Genomic DNA, 21,072 nt, shown 5'->3' with positions numbered 1-21,072 from the left:
TCACCTCAAAAACAAACAAAAACATCATGGTCATCATTTACTCAACCTCAGACCTTTCCAGACCTATTCAATTGTTTAAAGTATAGCTTCAGAATGATGCTTGTTATTTTTTTAGCGTGACAACCCCATTCAATATCATTTCACACAAGATTAAAACATTTTTGGGGAGTAACGTAAGAATGAGTAGATCATGACAGAATGTTTATTTTTGCATGAACTATTCCTTAAAACTCTTCAAAACCACATACTTCATAATTTCCAGTCATTGACCTGCACAATAAGAGGAAAACAAACTAAAAGCCTTTCGGGCAATGCTTTAATTACCAAACGATTAGCTTGCATTTCCATATGGGTCGGACCTCTGATCCATAACGTCCACAACTCTGTGTCATTCCAATCTCTCCACTTCAACTGCAACTCCACAAACAAAAATAGAACAGATCTGGGAACTGATCGGCAAACCTTTCTGCTTTGCTCAACTGCAATGGAAGAAAGTTGGGTAAATTTATCAAAGAACCTCAGATGGCATTCAACGCTCACTGTTCACTTATAAGGCTGCTAAGAAACTCTATTAAGCTGTCAACAAGTTCAACTAAGAGAAACCATATAATGCCACCATTCCTTTTAACCCAACTCTGCCTTTTGAGCCAACGGCCCACTGCCAAACAAGACCACGTTAATGCTTTCAAAAGATAAAAGAAACCACCCTAAAGAGGGCCCTGTCCCTTGGGTACAAGTGCACAATGTAAGCAACAATGGCTTTGACATGAAACACCTTTACACCTTTAGCTAGGATACCTTACACTGGCGTGCTAACTGAAACGGGCTGCTTATTCACCAGCAGCAGAACTATGGTGTTGGCTCATCTTTCTGCCAGCTTTGTCTGTCTTTCTACACGCACTTTTCAAGACCACATGTGCACCTGTAAGGCCATACAAATATCTACACACTTTCACACTGTATCAAAATGTCTAGTAAAACATGCTAATTATAGCTTTAACACCCGGGGTTTCGCTTTCCTGAGTCAATTTATAGCACAGTCTGGCAAAAGTTAAAAAAAAATGTTGTACCCTTAGAAACCACTAAATAATTACAATAGTGACAATAGTTTCTGCCAAAACCCAATGTTTACTGGAACAACTATAAAGAAGTTTATTCAATGCTATTTGTATACTTCTTAATAAAAACTACAAACAAGAAATTATACTTTCAGTACACTTTTAAATGAGAAATTATACTTTTAGTATGCTTTTTATGTACTTCTCAGAAATATACTTAACTTTACTGGACTTATACTGACAGAAACATAGTAGAACCGCATATGTGGCCTATACGTGTACTCAATTCCACTTTTAAGTACACTGTAACCAAAAGTATTCCAAGTAAACTTGTTTACTTGAGTAGCCTAATAAATACACTTTTCACATTTTTTTTTTCACTTGTAGTGTAGTAAAAGTATACTTCAAAGTGTACATTGATCAGCTAAAAATTAGCTATTAGTGTTGAACTAAACTATCAGTGCATTTGTTTACTTGCAGTATACAAATAAAAAAAACAGTTATAAACTAGTTGTGTACATAAAGATTACTACTGTTACACTTTAAGTATACGTAAAATTAAACTAAAAGGTGGGCCAGTTTAGACCATGGTAGAATACTTACTACGTAAACTATACTTAAAAATACACTTGAACTTTACTTACAGTGAGTATATTATGAATGTGGAGTAAAAAAAGAAATACAGGAAATTTTGCTTGCTTTTGAAAGTCACCACCAATTATCAAGATAACGCAAAAAAACATTCAATTTGTTTGACTTTTTCTGAAAAAAAATTCAACTCACTAAAAGGCGGGGTGTCCGATTTCCGAATTACGCTTGTTTAGACAAAGTCGGGCTGAGTACCAAAACAACCTTGTAGCCAATCAGCAGTAAGGTGTATAGTGCAAAGGACGGACATTAGTCGAAAGCGAAAGATGGGGGTAGGGGTGTGTCTGTTTTGGTGATTTGAACATCAACAACGGCTAAGAGAAATCGGACACCCCGCCTTTAAGAAACTTGAATGGATGCATGGAATACAATATGCATTAAAAAAAATAAGTGCTAAGCAAATTATTAAAGAGTTGTTTTATCAAAAAATGTTATTCAAAATTATTTCAACCCAGCATCAAAAAGGCACAAAACTAGCCTTTAGGTTAATATAACCCAGCAAATGGTATATATTCGACCCAACAATGGGTTAAAACAACCCAGCATAGGTTTATTTATTCGTCCCTTTTGACCCAACGATGGGCATTTTATTGGGCAGTGTGGAGACTGAAGCTGCCTAACGTCTCTTTTAGTATTTCGTTCAAAAAATAAATAAAACATGAAGGTGAGAACATGCTTACAAAAAATTCAGAAATCTTTTTTGTGTGAACTGTCTCTTTAACTAAAGATGACCACAAACTACTTTCACATGATCACAACAACTACAAAACAAAATGTTTACATGCGGCCCAATACTAACTTATAAGGGGACATTCTGAAACATAAGCCACCCAGGTGAGAATAACAAAAGAACGTAAATAATGAAACAGCACTGAAGTCAACAGAGAAGCAGCCATTCCCTCGCTCCCGCCCAGATGAACTGCAACCGTGTCCTTTCTCATGATCTGCCCCATTCACAGCGCCAATACAAACACAACAATGAGATCAGTGCTTCAGCCGTGAGAGCTGCGGCCCGACTGCAGGTCTGAGCATTGTAACGCCCTGCTGCCCGGCTGATTGCTTTTGTCTGAGAACCCATATTCCCTTTCACCCAATCAGCAGCTCCCGTTTGTGCCAAGAGCTTTACGGAGTGCTTGATTTCCTGGTACATGGTGTAACAGACAGTGAATGAATGACATCAAAGAGGAGTATGGTTTCTGTCTACTGTGGAATGAGATGAACACTGTGTCGTTAATAAAGTGGGGGCTTATAAGCGGCATGGTCATTCTTCTAAAAGCTAGTCTTTGGAAGTATTTTGCCAATGAGGCTCCAATTTGAAATGAAAGAGGATGACAGAGAAAAAGGTCATGTAAAAAAGGTGACCCTTTCTTCTCACCTCTCTAATACATTAGAAACCAGAGAACACAAGCCATCCTTGAAGACATGTGCCACAGGAGACCTCAGCTGTCATTAGTGAAATTAAAGGTGTACAGACACCCAGCAGTATACGCAAGAGTGAGATCACAGAGTGACTATGACAGATGACACAAAAGGCCGAGCATTATTGATCAATCATCACAAAAGACTCTCATACTTGCAACATTATGCTAAAGTGTTGATATGCGAGACCATACACAGATCCCTCCTTAGCATCTGTTTCTGTATCGTCCGCCATATTGGAACGGTGAGCGCTCGAGAGCGAGTTGCCTGTGTGTGTGCAACCCTAGGTGTAGATATAAATATTTTCCTCACTTTATTTACTTTTTACGATACGTACGATATTATGATATTGTGATGCTAATTTAGCTTGAAAGCTCCAGTGCCATTCTTAAAAAAATCCAGTTGTGCTTCATGGAAGAAAGAAGTAATTCTGAGGTTTCTTTTCTATTTCTATAATAAAACAATCCCAGTCCCGTTTACACAGGCCATCTTAGTCAAAGAGTCGTTTTAACCAATCAGCATGCAGGAAATGTTTAGTTACTACTCTGGGGAAATAAACATGACCCCTCCCATCTCGCACCCATCGCCATGGACACAGTTTCAGCCCCGTTTCTTTCACTACGACTCGGTTTACTAATGTTTCTTTTCTTTGAGTGAACTTAACACCATAGTCGTGTAACATGTTTTGTGACACTGAATGCAGTGTTGTTGTTCACAATTAGCTGGTTTTGATAACCAGTGTGCTACACTGTGTGCTATAGGCAAAACAGTTGTAAACAGTTTAGACTTGGATTGGCAGTGTTATAAAAATAAAGAGCCCTTCTAAACCCAATGTTTATAATGTGAGAGTGCTTTGAAGAAGACAGTTTTATTTGGAGCACTTACTCAGAATTTTACACAGTCATAAAAAGACTTACAGACCAAAACTATAGCAAAAAGTGAGCAAAGAAAGAAAATGGAACAAAAACAAACCAGGATGCTGTTCCCCAAAAGACTAAGCTATGGCACTACCATCAACCAAGGGAAATGTTTATGATGTGATTTTTGAAGGCAGATTTATTTAAAAATACTTGGGTAGTTGGTTCGAATGTGTGTATAGTTCGCCATGTTGTTTCTACAGTACAGTACAGAAAGCGTTTCTTAAATACATTATCTCCTTCAGCAAAGAAGCGAAAAAGTGACGACATCTTAGTCCTGTGTCAGCCACCGTACTGCTTCGAAAGGGAGTAATTCCTTGGTTGTAATTCGCAACCTCACCACTAGATGCCGCTAAATTTCATACACTGGACATTTAAAGCTTATTTGGCTACTTTTTAAACTGTACTAATGGAGAGATGTTAAGAAACAATGGATGGGATTAATATAATTCAAACCTATATCAGATGTTTACCGTTTTGTTGCTTTTTGTTTTATTTATCAATTTTCACATATTTTAAACACATTTATTTATTTACTGCACATATCAAGTTACTGAAGCATATCTTGAAAACTGTTACAGGTGAGAGATACGACTACGAATAGGATTAGAAGACACTGCGTGAATGTTACATAACCTCATTAAAATTCACAAGTCAAGGTGATAAGGTTTATAATGTTAAAGAGTTCATAACAAGAGATCATGAAAATTACATTTCATGCAATGTGTAATGTTGCCGTGTTTGAAAGTAAGCAGTCTGCCAAGTTGTAAATCCGAAGGTGAATGAACAACAAAGTTATTGGCTTGGAAAAAAGGGAGTCGACTCTGAATCACGCAAACGAGTCGTCCCTAGTCCGATTCGCAAACCGCCGCGGATTTACATCACTACATAGACGCCTTTACTGTTAGTAAACATTGTGACACGTTTTTGTGGGCGGAGCTTAGCTGGAGGCAGAAAGGGCCGACAGCATTTCTAATGCTAGGCAGCACGTTTTGTTTGCTTGCTTTTTGACAATGACTAGAAAAAATCTGATTAAGTTTTAACATTTAAGGTCACTCACTGTCTAGGACCTCGATTGTTTTTGAAAAAGTTAAGTTTAATGCCATGAACCTGTCGACCTGTACCCGCTCACTCAATGGAACTGAAAGGATTACCTCCAGTTATGTGGCCTGACATCTACACCTATTACACCTACCAGACAGAGAAACCAAGCGTGTATAGTAAAGATAACCCGAGAGCGTATAAATCTAAAGATGCCTGCGTGTACTAACAGTGGCAAATGCATTTACTTGAACACGAACCTGATACAAAACATGAGCATTCTCACTGTTTCCTCTCCCTTTATATGAATGCACTTGTGACAACTAAAGAAAAAGAGATGAAAAACAGTTTCCTTTATGTTTAGTTTCTGGCCGACAGTTGCTAGTTGTATAACTAACAAAGTTAGCGAGCATACCCTATACCCTACCTAGTTCAAAAGCTAACGCTAACTTACGTGAAAAATAACATTGTTCCCCAGTTTCTGATTTGGGCATACGCGAGATATTTTTAGACACATACCCAAATCATAATCCACACCAACAAAAGACAGTAATTACAATTAATCTTAAATGTTATGAAGTGAAACGCGAGCATTTTTGATGATCGTTTCGGGTCAGTCCGCTAGTTATATTGTGTTTAACTACAGCTGCCGTCCGTGTTTTTGTTTGGCAATGGCAGCAGGTATGTGTTAAAATATCAAATTGAAGACTGTATTCTGTCGATTGTGGCACTAAACAACACAACAAGATGATATTTTAAACTCCTTATGTAGCCGAATCTGTGCTGGTTTGTATTGGCCGCCTCCAGTTGTCCCTTTGTTTTGCCTCCAGCTAGAGCCGTGACGTAAGCGTGACATCGCGAGAAAGGGGTCTATATAGTCCCCGCCTTCGTTTTGCTAGGACTGCCCGCGAAAACTTCACTCTTCTCCCCCAAACACTGTAGCTCGTGAGCCTCATTCGCGGGAAAGACCAATCACAGCAGACTAGACCATCTGACCAATCACATCAGACTAGGCTAGCGGAAAGGAGGGAATTAGACAGATGAATCGCGGAACGCATCATTTGAAAGTCAGTCAAGAAGTCATGTAAGAATAACTGCCTATTATTACAAAATAATACTTTTTTTACACCTTCTATGTACATAAACTTGTTGGACACTCCATAAACCAAAGTAGGACCTTAAAAATCCCTAGTTATGTACTCTTTAATAACTTTTCACATCATTTCTATGCCCCTGCTGTTTGCAAATGTGATGCAACTGGTTTGTGAACCCTGTATTGTCAAAGTTTTTAATATCTTTGATGGATGACAGTCATACTTTCATCTTAAGAGTATGTAGGGGTGATCTTTAAGATGAAGATGTGGTAGACCTAAGGTTTTCATCTAAAACAAAACATCCTGAGACACATGAAACATATTTATTTACACAGTCATTCTCTCAATAAAGAAAAAGCTTTCCACATCTGAGACTATTCACTTAAACCAGATCTTCACATGCACAGAGGATTTATTTTGAACATAAGGCATCTCATGATTGGGTTGATCCAGTCTTGCTAAAAATAAACTCAATCTAAGGCCAACCAGCCAAAAACAGAAATAGTGGAACAATTAACCCACAAAACATTTCAGAATATAAAACGAAGAGTTTCAAATACTATTTGAAATCCCTGTGCCGCCTAAGTGCTAGTCTAGTACGGTCAGTGACAAAGCAATTACCTTTAATATAAATTGCAGCTAATTGGCTGCCAAAATGAAGCAAAGGGAATTCCAAGAAATGTAAGAGGCCCTGTCCTCCACTCTGCTCTTCTTACATTCAAAGACATTCAAAGAGATCACACACTCATCCTGGTAGATATGCTCAAGCATTACTAAAAAAAGAGAGGCTGAATGAAATCACAGAAGAGGGAAGAAATTTCTAATTGTTCTGTCACCTGCATCAAGTCGCAGTTTTCCCCGGGACATATGTGCAGGACGGTGACCCGGATTAAGTACAATCAGCCAATTAGGAGACTTCCATTATTTTTTTGATGGCCTCAAGGACTCATGTAAGCGGCTATTTGAAGCGCTACCCTAATTGAAAAGGACATGAATTCCCAGATGGGAAAAGACAGAGTATCCAGAGAACCATGAGCGCCACTGTCTCATTGTCTAACCCTGAAAAAAAAAGAGAAATTCATTCAAATTCGACAAGCATGTTATCAAACCTAACTGAAGAGTGTTTTATATTGAGGGGTAGAGTACTGTATATGAATTTTGGCCACACCTTCAAAAAGAGCTGTGGCCTCTTAAAGGAACAGTTTACCCAAACATAAAAATTAAGTAACTGTTTAATAACCAAAAGCATTGATTTTTACATGTTTTAAAGTGACACAAGTTATTTAATCATTTATTCATCCTCATATCATTCCAAACTTGTATGACTTTCTTTCTTCTGCAGAACACAAAAGAAGATATTTTGAAGAACGTTGGTAATCAAACAACATTGGCCCGCCATTGACTTCCATTGTATAGACACAAAACCACTGAGAAATTTCTCAAAATATCTTCTTTTGTGTTCCACAGAAGAAAGTCATATGCAGGTTTTGAACAACATGAATAAATGATGAAAAGTTTGCTATTTTTGAACTATCCATTTAAAACCGAATGTGACATGTATAATGTTTTAAAGCGAAAGATTGACAGCATATGGTCACAATTTGTTTTCATTGTATGGACAATATTGAATCTTTTTCATCTTTCCTGTTGTGGTTCAATGAAAATAAATGTATTTTAATTTTTGGGTGCACTGTTCTTTAAACATCCTTTCTTTCAGTTTGCATCATATGATTTCATGAAAGAAAGCAAATCAACACTGTAACTTAAAAGAGCCTTTATTGTGAGATAAGCTCTCATGCCCTGGTCTCTACCATACTCAGTTTATCAGAGACAGCGATCTGCCATCTGGGGCAGATCAGTAAATAACTAACAGATCATCCACCAGCTGGTTCCCTTTTATCCAGATGTGCAACTGTGTCATCTGCTTACGAGACTTCATTGTTTATGTGATCCAGACAGTATGAAAACAGTTCTGAAGCTTTCTATTGCAGAATGTAAAAGCCAATGTGTGCATTTGATCAGCAACAGCAATAAGATCTACAGAAACAGCCAAACATTTGTGAATGTGAACCTTGCTTTCTGGGAATAATTTGCAACTAGCTGAAAACAGGTTGAATAGCCCAGGACGTATAAGATATTTTTGTCTCACATGAAAGTGTTGTGATCAGATTACACTGTAAAAAAGTTGCAATTTTAATAATTGTTAAATGCAACAGTAAAAACAAAGTGGTTACCTGTAAAAATGTTTTATTATATCAATTCATTTTATTGAACAAAATATTACAATTGGTTTTTGAAGGTAAAAGTTGTGACCATTACCATATATTATACATAAAAAATCTTTATATTTAACCAGATTATACATTTTTACAGTATTGTTAAAATTATTTAGTATTATTTGTTTTTTTGGAAGCTAAAAATACAAGTCAGTAAAATGTATGGTGAAAACAGATGATATTTTTCATGATTCAGTTTTCATGTGTCTTGTCATGCTGTCAGTCTTTCACATTGCTGTTGAATGACTTTGTTACTCCTGAGGTTTGACTTTGTTTAATTTTGTTGACACTGGACTGGAATGGCCACAATACATCTAGAAATGCTGATTAAATAAAAATGTAATTTCTCTTAAGTCTATAAGTCTCTTAATTTTTTGCGCAGCTGTATGTTAAAGAAATTAACAATTAAGAACTGTGAAATATACAGCAAATTTCTATAATGCATAACATTTTGCTAACATATTTTTAAGTTTTAAACAGCAAAGTTGTCTACACGTTTACTGTAATTTTAGTTTTCTGCCAACCCCGCTGCCAGTTGTTTACCGTAAAAACAAGTTTTCTACAGACTAGAATTAAAAGTCCAACCTTTTCATCCCAAGTAGTTTCAACATGAGAAACTGTGCTTTTGTTAAACCAAAAATGCGACAAAGCCAGCTGTTAATTACAACCCTGTTTCAGAGCACTGGTGTTCTTGAAAGGAGATACCACGTAAAGTATAGTGTAACCCACACCCTTGAACCTTGTACTTCAATACAGTACACCTCATTCTATACATTATTGACTACTGTGTGCACTGCTCAAAGTGTGCACTTTGACTCCACACAAATGAAACTGAAACTACTTAAGCCATTTAAATAACAAACACACACTGCTTTGATTCTCTTCTCGATGGCGTCTATCATGACCCCACAGTCTAAGACACCAGACATCCACTGTGTCGTAGTGTCCTTTCCTTCGATTGGTAGTCAGCGTCCTCTCCAAGGACCATTGAACGAGACCAGAGATCCAGACCACACACCTCAAGCCTGGAAAAGAACAGGAAAGGATCTCAAAGCACCTTAAGCTTGCACTCAACAGACCTGCTCTTGTTCTCACCAATGGCAGACGGGAGCGGCCCTTTCAGAGAAATGACAGCAAAACCTAGCCTGCTGTCATTAATTAAGTGGCGAGTCAGAGATGCTGACCCGCTAGGCACAGAGCCACAGGGGCCCCGGAGGAGCCTGTCAATCCGCACGCACCGTGATAAAGATGCAAAGATTCCCAAGTGACACGTAAAGAGTGCCGTTCAATGGAGATAGTTGAGACGTAAAGAGAGGGGACAAAACAAATGGAAGAACAAAATATGTTTTAAAGCTGAGCGAGTGATGCTTTTGCAGCAAGACTAGGGAGTTTTGTAATGTTGTCAGGGTGTTGCTAAGGTGTTGCTAAGGGTTGCTAAGGTGTTATGGGATATTGATGATGCTTTGTTATCCAGAACAAAATGATCATCGTAACCATCCCTTTAGAAAATGGTTATACCCATGAGACAGAAAACTCTCTTTAAAATCTCAATCATTTCTACTGTACATGAATGAAATTAAAAAGAGACCAAATGAAAATTTTCACTTAAAGGGATGGTTCACCCGTAAATGAAAATTCTGCCATTATTTACTCAACCTTTTGTCATTTCAAACCTGTATGACTTTGTTTCTTCTGCAGAACACAAAAGAAGATATTTTGAAGAATGTTAGTAATCGAACAACAGTGGTAGCCATTGATTTGCATTGGTTTTGTGTCTTTACAATAGAAGTACTGTAAATGGGTATATCGCCATTGTTTGGTTACCAACATTCTTCAAAATATCTTCTGTGTTCTGCGGAAGAAAGAAAGTCATACGGTTTGAAATGACATGAAGGTGAATAAATGATGACAGAATTTTCATTTTTGGGTGAAATTCAAGAGATATTTCTCCTGAGAAGAAGACCCAGAAATCTTAAAATTGTCTCCATTAGTTTCAGAAGAGATCTCATTGTCACAAACTGAGCTCAGATATGTCTGTAATCAAAAGTTAACATTATTGAAGATCTAAATATGAACATTTCTCCTCAAATTTACCAAATCCAGAGTAGTTGATTTTACAATCTACATTCATATACTACATTCCAAACTATTGTCTCATTTGCTTCCATTTTTATTTCACCATTTTGGAGGAACACCTGATACTAAGTCAAAACTTAAATGAAACACTGAGAGCTACAATAATTCTCCTGAGCTATGAAAGAGCAACCACTATCTGCCATTGCATGAATGCAGAAGTAAACTTTACATATTTTCATTTCAAAATAAACAAAATGTATTTAATGTATTATATAACAAATGAAAAGGTGGAAATGTAGTTCAATTTACACCGCACCCTCTCCATCATCACAAATGAGAATACACCAGGCGGCACTCTGCATACTGTACCATAGCAAAAACATGAGGGTCCTACACTCAGTTCAGATTCCCTCATCTCTCCCACACAGACACACAAAAGTCTCCCAACTCGCTCATCCTTCCTTTGTGACATGTGAGCAGCACCACTGGGACAAAACGGGGGCCCTCCTCAATGTCACACTCGCATGCCATATACAATAAGACCCCCACCCCAGCGCAGTTCGCTGCGTTGCATGCCCACGAGCACCGGCCGCCTCTTGCCAGCCAGGCACAAAACAAATCGTGCAGCTGACAGCATAATTCACTGAGAGACTGGCCCAAGGCCATGAGCAGGACCGCGTAACGTTTTTGGCTCTGCACCGGAGCCCCCCTCTACCCACCCTTTTTCCATTCAGCTGTGGTCTCACAACCGTCCTGGGAAGGAGAACTCGGAGGCTCAGTGCATCCCCTCTGCATGCCTGAGTAAATGCGCTTGAGCTTAATACGACTAATCTGCTCTCCTTTATCGCAAGCCGATTCAGACGGGGGTCTAGATGCCAAACTGCCCGAGTGACCCCACCGGAGAGCAAAGAGAGAACAAAATAGATAGAGACAGATACATAGATTCTGCTGAAAGTCATAAACGAAGCAGATTTCTGAGCGTTTACACTTGAAATTGGATTGAAACCAGATCAAAATAAAATCAAAGGCATGTTGCTAAATATAAAAATGTACACACCTCATCTTTAGGCCTGAAATAGTAACAACAACAAATAACAACTAATTGCGACATGTAGAAACACACACGTTCACACTTCCCTCACAGGTGGACACACAATCAGCATGTGGCAGGGGCGGAGCCACGTGGACCCCGACCACTCCCCAGACTGACAGCTTTACAGTCCGCAACCACCATCTGTCACCAACCCAAGACGCAACACACAACACAGGGACTTTTCTCAGTGGAAAAACAGAGCAGTGCCAAAAAGTGTAGAAGACAAAAAACTTGTTCGCTATAGTACAGCGCAGATGGTAAGAGAGAAAGATTTCATTCACTAGCTCGCCTCCCAAAGATTCAACCCTTCCTTTTGAGCCTTTTTTTAGCAGGTACCAACTTGCTATCCCGGTTCTCTGTCTGATTTACAAAAGCGCTTTTCCACCTCTTAAGGAAAATGGCTTTGGCCAGCTTTTAGGAGCTTTGTGTCAGACGGCACCCAAAAGATTAATCCAGGCATATCGGTCGCCCCCTTGGCACTACGGAACAAAACACTGGCAAAATAATGAGTCTAGGATTGAAGTCTGCATTTGTGTAAGCATTCGTCACTTTCGACTGAACTGTCCAAGTGGGCTATCTGAACAATGGTGGCATATGTTAACTTTGAACCCAGTTGCACTGTTAAGAGCAAATGTTTATTTTTCAGAAAAAAAATGTTATTTTAGATAATTCTGAGCAAATGTTTTCACAGCGGAACCTTTTTATATAGAGTAAAGTACTGCTTTACAAATTAATTGACACAGATAAGGAATTGACACTAAAATCTGACATGCAGTTGAGACTCTGGAATGTAACCCAAACCTCCTACCCCACCACAAAAAATCTTCACTGATTTTAAGAATTTACCTTCTGGTAATTCTCATTTTAAAAATAAATAAATAACCTAAATACATGCTAGTCCAGACCTCAACCCCAAAATGTTTTTGCCAGCATAAACAGAGCTGACAAAATTCTAAGAGATGGCACATACCCAAAGTCCAATTCATATATGTATACTGTATGTGAATACGTAAACTATTTACTAGACAGGACTGGGAAAGTTTAGACAAGAATTAAAAAACAAGGAAGAAAATAAAACATCACTGGATCAGATTATGGTTCTTACAAGGCACATGTCAGACCCTTTATGTACACTGCATGCTTCATGCCTCCAGATCATTCAGTATTGTGCAGTTACTCTCAACAATACAAAAACAACACACACTAAAAATATCTTAAATTGCCGACTCACAGTCCATTATTAAAGTTTAGTTGGCAATGTTTTGTTTAAAGTTTAGGGTGCGCAAACCAAGACGCGTAACTTTGCGCCTCGGTGCAGCATTCAATATTTTAAAACCATACATAAGCTCGAGGGTGAACCGATCTAAAAAAACACAGATCAGATAAATCTGACGACGATGGACATACCTGTGTTGCAGAACAGAGCGATCTGAGCGATAAAAAGTGCGCATCTAGTCCCGAGCGCTTCCATTATTCGCTGAATGTGGAGCAATATCGGCGAAGGAAGCGAATTAAGGCTAGGACGATAGAGGAACTCCTCTCCCGAAAATCCGGAGGGTATCACATTGGTTGGGTGACGGGATGCCCCCTTCCGCGGTCAAATCCACTCCAGTGTCCGCCGCATGAAAGTGAGCGCGTCCGGATGAAGCGCGTCGTCTCGCGCAAGGTGCGTTTGGCTGGGAGTGCGTGCGCCGCCCACAGACCACCACACAAAAGTTTGGAAACACTTTTGAAACCCTGAACATACGATGCATTATTAAAAGCCATTCGTATAGATCACAATAGATAGATCACAAACAGATAAACTAATAAAAAACGCATAAATACTTTGTAGTGTATCATTAATGCAGTATACAATAGTTTGTTAAGAATATTCTTGCATTGTATTACAGTATTGAGCATTGTAATGCGGCAACAATATGAACCTTAAAGTGTTTGTTTATGCTTGTTTAAAAAACAGAATTTTTTTATAGTTCACACAATTGTGTTTATTATGCATGAAGCTTGTTCCTCATATGCCATGCAGAAATCTGCTGAGGGTAGCCTACTGACCTCTTGACTTCAGGGAATGAAAAGTGGTTAAGTAAAATACTCCAGTGACCGCAAAAACAAGATGTCATAGGCATATTTGCACTTTTCTATTCATGTATGCACCCCCTGGAAAGCACATAGTCACTCCCATTCTTGTTCATCTGTAAATATTTAGATGTTATTAAAACAACATGCACATACTTTAGGAACAGAAATTAACGTTCTGAATATTGCGTCAAGTGATGGTGTTCATGCCATAAAATTCCACAAAGGAACTTAAAGGGTCAATTCATATAAAAATCATTAACTCCTCTCATAATGCTCCACACTGTAAAACCTTTCATTATTCTGTGAAACAACAGAAGAGACTTTTTAAGAATGTCGACAATGCTCTTTTTATACAATGAAAGTGGATGGTGACCGACATTGACACTAATATTGTGCCTTTCGTGTTACACGAGTGAAAGTCATACAGGTTTGGCATCACATAAGCGTCAGTAAATGATTTTTTAACTGTCCCTTTAAAAAGTTTGGGTGGTACATATTTCTAAAATGTCTTTGTGTGTCAGTTTAAAGAGATGTATATAGATAGTTTTTAGGGATCCTCATGTTTCTTGTTTTATGTTTATGAACAGGGTACGTTTTGTACGTTGAATTTAAATACATAAAGTGAGTCATGTTGACTGGACACCGATCAGCAGAAACTAGGCTGAACTCTTGACAGTCTGTATAACACCCAGAATGTTCAAAATGTTTGCAATTACACAAATTAATCTTCATTTCAATTGTACAATAACATTTGTATCATAAATGATAGACCTGCCAAATCTCTTCTACTGACTTTGTATAATGCCTGGCTATTAGCTTATATAATGTAATAATGCCAGATGTTTTTTTAATGGACCAGTTTAGTCACACTAAAGGTGCTAGATATGCTTTTTCAACAATGTTATGCATTAAACATAAATCGGCAGGAATGCAGTCTCTCAGAATAATGTTACCTTTGAGGATGCTGAGGAAACTTGACTCGTATTGGACACAATGAGATTATAAACAGTTTAAACAGAAACTGATCGAACAAATCCAGACCGAATCCAGACTATTCTTAAGTAATACACTCTCCAGGTTACACATGCACGACCCATGTGAATACATTAACATAATTTCCCAAGGATTATCTTTAATTTATGCAGGATCTGTTCCTTGTTAAACTGCATGTTTAAAGGGGGCCCGCTAAAACTCTGTTTACGTCCATGGAGTAGCCATTGTTTCGTGTAAGTGTGTGAGTGTGTTCCTCTTCGATACTCGTTTAAAACCTGACATTTTCCCCAAAAGAAAAAAAACAAAAATTAGATTAAAAAAAATTTAAATGCACAGAATTGTTTTCCTTTATACATATTTAAAATGGAAGCAGTATAATATAGATTACAGAACAGGTATTGCAGTTTGTGATGTGTACTTCAACTGAAAAGGGAAAATATTTTCTACATATTTAAACGTCCAGTAAAATGGCTGCGGGGCACATACGCATCAGTCTAAACATGCCTTAATTTCCCGAAGAAAACAGGATTCCACATTCCTCTCATTATCTATGGTGACATCCATCCAAGCATCTATGAAGGTTAACCGTGCTGAACTGTTTGAAGCTCAAGGCATGAGATCAATACAGCTGGTTGTAATGATTGGCTGTCATTATGACCTACAGTAGGACTACTGAATGATCAATTGGTAATTTAACAACTCTTCAAAACAGGGATCAAGGCAATACAAAAAAAGAAAAACTTGAGAGTATTGCTTTTGCAGAACCATCATTACACCATCTGTCTAATTGACACTGTCACTCAATTTTGGGCCAGAAGTTCAGCAACACAACTAATAAAGTTGACATTCAATAGACAGAACTGAAAGCATCAGAAATGACAAGTTGACCTGCCTCCCTGAACTCTCAAGACACCCCTTATTGTCAACATGTAGAGTCAATACGCATGTTAATGTGCCGACTTGTTTGATATGAAGAGCAACTGCCATCTTTTCCAGAGCCAAAGTGAACTTGAATCCTGGGAAAGATGCTGATTAGTAAATGCTGTATAGGGGGCTGTCCCGAACTCCTCAAAGCCTACAATGCCTGATATGTTTTGGATGCATCCTTTAAGCTTTCCTCACTGTTTTCCCTAAAACGCCATCGCTTCTCCCGCACGATAATTTGGAAATTTCTCAGGTGCTAATCCAGTACCCGAGTATTTCGATGCAGCATCGGCCTTCGAAATCCCGGGGAGCCATTGTTAAAGCCCACAGCCATGGTTACCATTCACACTTTATGAAGATTAACTGTCATTGTGGGGACCAGAATGCAACAGGGCCGGTGTACAAAAACTTCCCCAACTCATTTTCTACCGTCGCAGTTGTGTCCACTGCAGCGTGGAGCTCTCAAAATACCAGCACCAGAACAAAACGCTCCTTCAGAGTCTCAACAGAGGCTTTAAATCAAAGTGCATCCAAATGACATCAGGTTCCTGGAGTCCTGAGAGAATAAGGAGGAGAGAGAGAGCTGTGAGGGCCTTTCATGTGAACTTCAGCGGAGAAGCCAATCCCCGACTCACGTCCCGGCTTCTCGATGGGGGACGGATAACAAGTAAACGCTCGCGCACAAAGCACACGAATTTCGGAACTCCGCAATATGGGGAAAAAAGAGCCAGGACGTGGGGGCTTTAACTCTATGACCACCTCGCTTTTATCTCTCTTTCTCACGTTGCTCCTTTCATGTCTCTTGGATACTTCATTTCCTCAGTGTTTGCAGCTTCATTTTTACAAGGACAACAACTTAAATTGCTAATACACATAAATTATGCCTACATTTAAAATCTCTGCACCGTAAAAAATTTGCAAAAACTTTAATTCAAAAGCTGCCATTATTTAAATCAAATCAAAATCAAATAGTTGAGAATGGTTAAACTAGATTTTTTAAGTTGTATGAAATGCAACTAGATTTTAATCTATAATGTCTGAATATACAGTTATTTTAATAATATAAATATAAATAATATTAAGCCACTTTGATTTAAAATTTTAAAGCTGTTTTTAAAATTCATGATTTTTTTACATTGTGTACCTATATTCTTAAAAACTGTAAAAGAAAAAAGTTATATAATGTCATAGGGAAAGCCATTCTGTTTTCTTTAATAAACTATCTACAGGCATGAAGCTACATTAAAAGCAAATGGTGGTCTAACTGTTGTTACCTGTTTCTCAGGTGTTCACATTATTTAATCCAGCGATATACTGTTGCATCATGGACACTAACATTTTCACTGTTGACAGAACTAATAAGTTGATGTAAAAAGTTATATAAAGAACATATAACACAATGCCTACCGGACAGAACGGCGGGATGCGACACAACACACGGCTTGATCTAATGGGATTGTCACGTCGCGGCCAGTGTAGAACCGGTGTTAGTTAATTAAAATTAAAATAAACTACACTGAAAAAAAAAATTGGATTTACTTTTCATTCATTTTTTGTGTTTATTATTTTTTTGCACACAGTTAAGCTTAAAAAAACTATTATTAAAATAACAAAATTAAGTAAGCCCTACTAGTTGTTTTTTCAGTGTATATAAAACCTATAGCCACAGGGGCGGACTGGGAAGCGAAAACGGCCCTGGAGTTTTCAGCCCACATTGGCACCATTTCTTTCGACCGTGGAGGGGGGGGTGCTGGTGTTTGATTGCATCTGCCCTCCACCATTTCTGTCGACGGGGGGGGGGGGTTATGTAGGGTGGTGTTGTATGTAACGTGTCATTGCGTTACATGTATACGTGTCCGTCCCACCTTCGCGTAGCGTGCATTCGCGTTAATAACATCCGTCTGTCCGGCCCAAGCGTCCATTCCGGCCCCATAAATTAGAGGCCCACTGGGAAAAGTTCCGATACTCCAGATGGCCGGACCGCCCCTGGTCACGGCCATAGGCCGTTGGTGGGACAGCCGTTCTGGACTTTGACAGACTGGTCAGTCTTACTGGTCAGTCCGCCCCTGTATAGCCAACTCAAGAGCCCTATACAGCCAAGAAATGCTCTTTTATGACACTAAGTGGACACATTAAGTGTCCATCAAAACCAGAATAAAAAAGACAACCCCTAAAACGGTTGTGTTGTTCAGCAAGGAGAACACATTCATAGCTCTTCCTGACCTTACGTGTCGTAAGCATTAGCAAGCCCCAGGCTTAAATACACTTTAGCAGCCCAAATGAGATGTTGACTTACTTCTTATATCACAACAGAGCCACCAGACAGGCGAGGTGGTGAGCAGTATGACCCTGGCAAACAGCAAACAAAGTATTCAAAGCGCTAATTGTTTTCCTCTCATATGTAAGCTGTCTTCAATTAAAGGAAAATCTGGTGAGTGGAGTAGACCTTAAAGAGAAAAGAAACTCAAGCGCTCCTCCAGGGTTTCCTAGCAACAGGAGAGTGGCGAGGTAAAGGCTGGTTATTGCGTTCCTTTGATTTCACATTGGGGTAAAGACACAGTGTTCAAGCTCTTAAACAGCCAATCAGAAGAGTTTCACCTTTGGAACGTTTCAACAATCCTTGTTAAAGTGCTTTTCAACTTACAGCATCATGAGTTTTTAAACACCCGACCATCTGGGTCATTCTACAAAATTGGGGCCGTTTATGTCTTTCATACACAGTAACTTTGACAAAACAGTCAATTTAACTTTTTTACTCATGACATCCCAGATGTATGACTTCCTTTCTTCTAGTTTTTACAAATCATCATAAATGGGACTCAACATGGTGTAGCTCCAAAAAGCACATCCATTATTAAAGTAATAGTGAAAGTGAAACACTATAAAAAAATTACATAATAAAAAAGCAATTTCAACATTTTTTATCTCCCCATTGGCCAAAATTAAAATTTTATTATAAATTTTTTATATTTGTATTTTAAATTTACTATTTTAAAGGTGGCAAAGGTTTTTTTTACTGTGTTGAGCAAAGCTTTTTTTTGCTAAAATCTTTACTAGTTGTCATGTGCGTGAACAAATTTGTTTGCCTTCTATTGTTTAAACAAAGTCACATACATCTAGGATGGAAATCTTCATATTTGGGTCAACTACATAACTTTTCAAGAACATTACAGCATCTTATGTTTTGTTACCATTTGTCAGTAGGGGGCAGTAGTACATTCTTAACCTGTTATCATGATTTTGTGGTGTAAACAACTCTGATCATCATTACATTATTTTTAGTACAGCACTATTCAATTCAATTCAATAGCATCAATAAACACACTATTGACCTGACAGATGGTTTAAATGTACTGTGTGTAATTTTTAGGAAATGCAATATAATATAGACAGGCTAACTAAGTCTTCAGAGGTGTATAAAGACCTTACATAATGAAGCGCTGTGTTTTTATTACATTAGAATCAGCTATTTCTATCTACAGGTACATACGGCGCGGGTCCCCTTGCATGGAATTTGCCATGATGTTTTTACAGTAGCCCTAAATGGACAAACTTCGCAAAGAAGCGAAAACATGTTGATATCTTGTGTCTTGTGTCAGCCACTGTAGTGCTTCAAAAGGGAGGGGTGGAGTGAGCCGTTGGTTGCAATTTACAACCTCACCACTAGATGCCGCTAAATTTCATACACTGGACTTTTAATGGTACAAGCAAACCCTCATCATGCTGGAAAAGACACGTTTTATAAAACAACCCATCTATACCTGTACTATCTATATTTAAAAGTTAAATCTGTTTACTAATACTATTCGCCTTTATATAGATAGTTCCGAACAAACGCTTCCGAGTGCAGCTCGCACACAAACACATGCATAACCGATACAATGAAACAGCATTTGCAATTATGCCCCGGCCTCCCCATCCCTAATTTCTTAATCTTCAAAGCTGCCCAGTGGCATTGTCTTGTCTGGGTATGGCTGTTTCCGATGCTATTCAGCCCATTCAGCCGGCTAAGGCCAAGCAGAAGCATCTGCAGACAACGGCTCTGGGTTCTCTCTTTCTCAGGGTGTCCAGCTGCACAATGGATTTCTTCAGCTAGCGGACAAAAGAGTCCTGCGAGTAAAAAAAAGGTTCAAATTCAATGGCATTCCTCTTCACAAGCCTGGTATATGCGCTAACTAACCCGCGCTCAGAGATGGGTGATATGTTATGGTAAGTGAGACCTATGACCTGAAACAAACAAGAATAAGTATATGAATCAATTAAACATCACAAAAGTTTCCAGGGGTCTGGAATGTTCTGGAAATGGGGGGAGGCTATTGCTAAACTATCAGAAAATGGGCCGCTAATATATCTAAAACATATATTTAAACAATTGCATAGTTTCTCAATAGTCCACTTGCTATATTATATTATACATATATCTATAAAATATTGAGGAAATATATAAATTCTATGCAAAAAATGCATTTTCTTTCCAAGTTATTATCCATAAAATCATTACCCAGTATGCACTGGGCTTGAGTGCTGCTCATATTAACCAGCCAACAATTTGCCTCCAGCACTTCTCCATTGGCACCCGAAGCCTCGTCCATGAGGATGCATTAGCTCTCTTATCACATCCTCTGTCTGGGTCCAGGGAGCCCTATTGTCACCCCATACAACAGCCTATTTGGCACCCTGGCAGCTTAACACCCGAGGCTCCGAAGTCTCAATGGCTGGGTTTCCAGCGGGCGAAAAAGGGCCTGGGCGTACGTCACCTAGTGAACTGCCTAATCTCCTTGCCCTGTGCATTCGCACCAGCCGTTCTGTTCAACGAATCAAAAGCCTCCGCACTAATTAAAGCACTCCATCCTTTTCCTGTTATTCCACCATTGAGAAGTGATCTCTGTTTCTTTATGTATAGAAATAAAAGCAATAAAATGCATGCGGCCCCAAGGACGCATTGGAAAGCTGATCTTTAGCTTGTGAAAAAGCGTTTTAAGTTGTGGAGTCCATTGAAAAAGCAAAACAGCACTTGAGAGTGTGCATGAAAGAATGCGGTGGAATTTACCCATGTCATTTAAAGCAGCGTTGTGTGACTTTTGTCATTGAGGACCTGCATTCGTGGATTTTTCAGAAATAAAGCGATTAGAAACGTTTGGCTTGAAGTCAACAAGCAGGTTAAAAACAAGCAATGTCTTACAACTTGTGACTTGAGTTCAGTTGCTCTGAGAATGGCATGAGTGCCATGGCAATAAATAAAAATGTTTTCAAAATCTTTGAAGGCAGTAGCTAAACCCTGAAAATAAGAGACAAGTTTAATAAGTTAATTTATAAATAAATAAATAAATGCAAAACCAGGCAAGTTACTTTAAATGGAATATGTCATTTTAACTGTGTGCACTTTCAATTATTTTGCCAATTAGGCCTATTTAACACTGTTTAACTGCCCTGTTTAACACTCTTAAAAAATCC

The 21,072-nt window shown here is 38.5% G+C and overlaps 1 protein-coding gene across 5 annotated transcripts in view; it reads right to left on the bottom strand.

Annotated features, from left to right (window-relative positions):
• ptprz1a (protein tyrosine phosphatase receptor type Z1a) overlaps positions 1-13,302 on the bottom strand; it is a 47,737-nt gene extending 34,435 nt beyond the window's left edge. For 2 of the 5 annotated variants that reach the window (XM_057329067.1, XM_057329068.1), the window contains exon 1: positions 13,030-13,302. In XM_057329067.1, the coding sequence (XP_057185050.1) occupies positions 13,030-13,093 (64 nt within the window). In that variant the 5' untranslated portion in view covers positions 13,094-13,302. The remainder of the gene's footprint in view (positions 1-13,029) is intronic. The other 3 variants (XM_057329069.1, XM_057329070.1, XM_057329071.1) reach the window with 2 other exon arrangements.
• Positions 13,303-21,072: the final 7,770 nt, after the last annotated feature.

Source organism: Triplophysa rosa, linkage group LG3 (genome assembly GCF_024868665.1).
Source record: "Triplophysa rosa linkage group LG3, Trosa_1v2, whole genome shotgun sequence".
Lineage (NCBI taxonomy): Eukaryota > Metazoa > Chordata > Actinopteri > Cypriniformes > Nemacheilidae > Triplophysa > Triplophysa rosa.
Note: the sequence above shows the minus strand (reverse complement) of the source record. Positions and strands in the feature narration are given on the sequence as shown.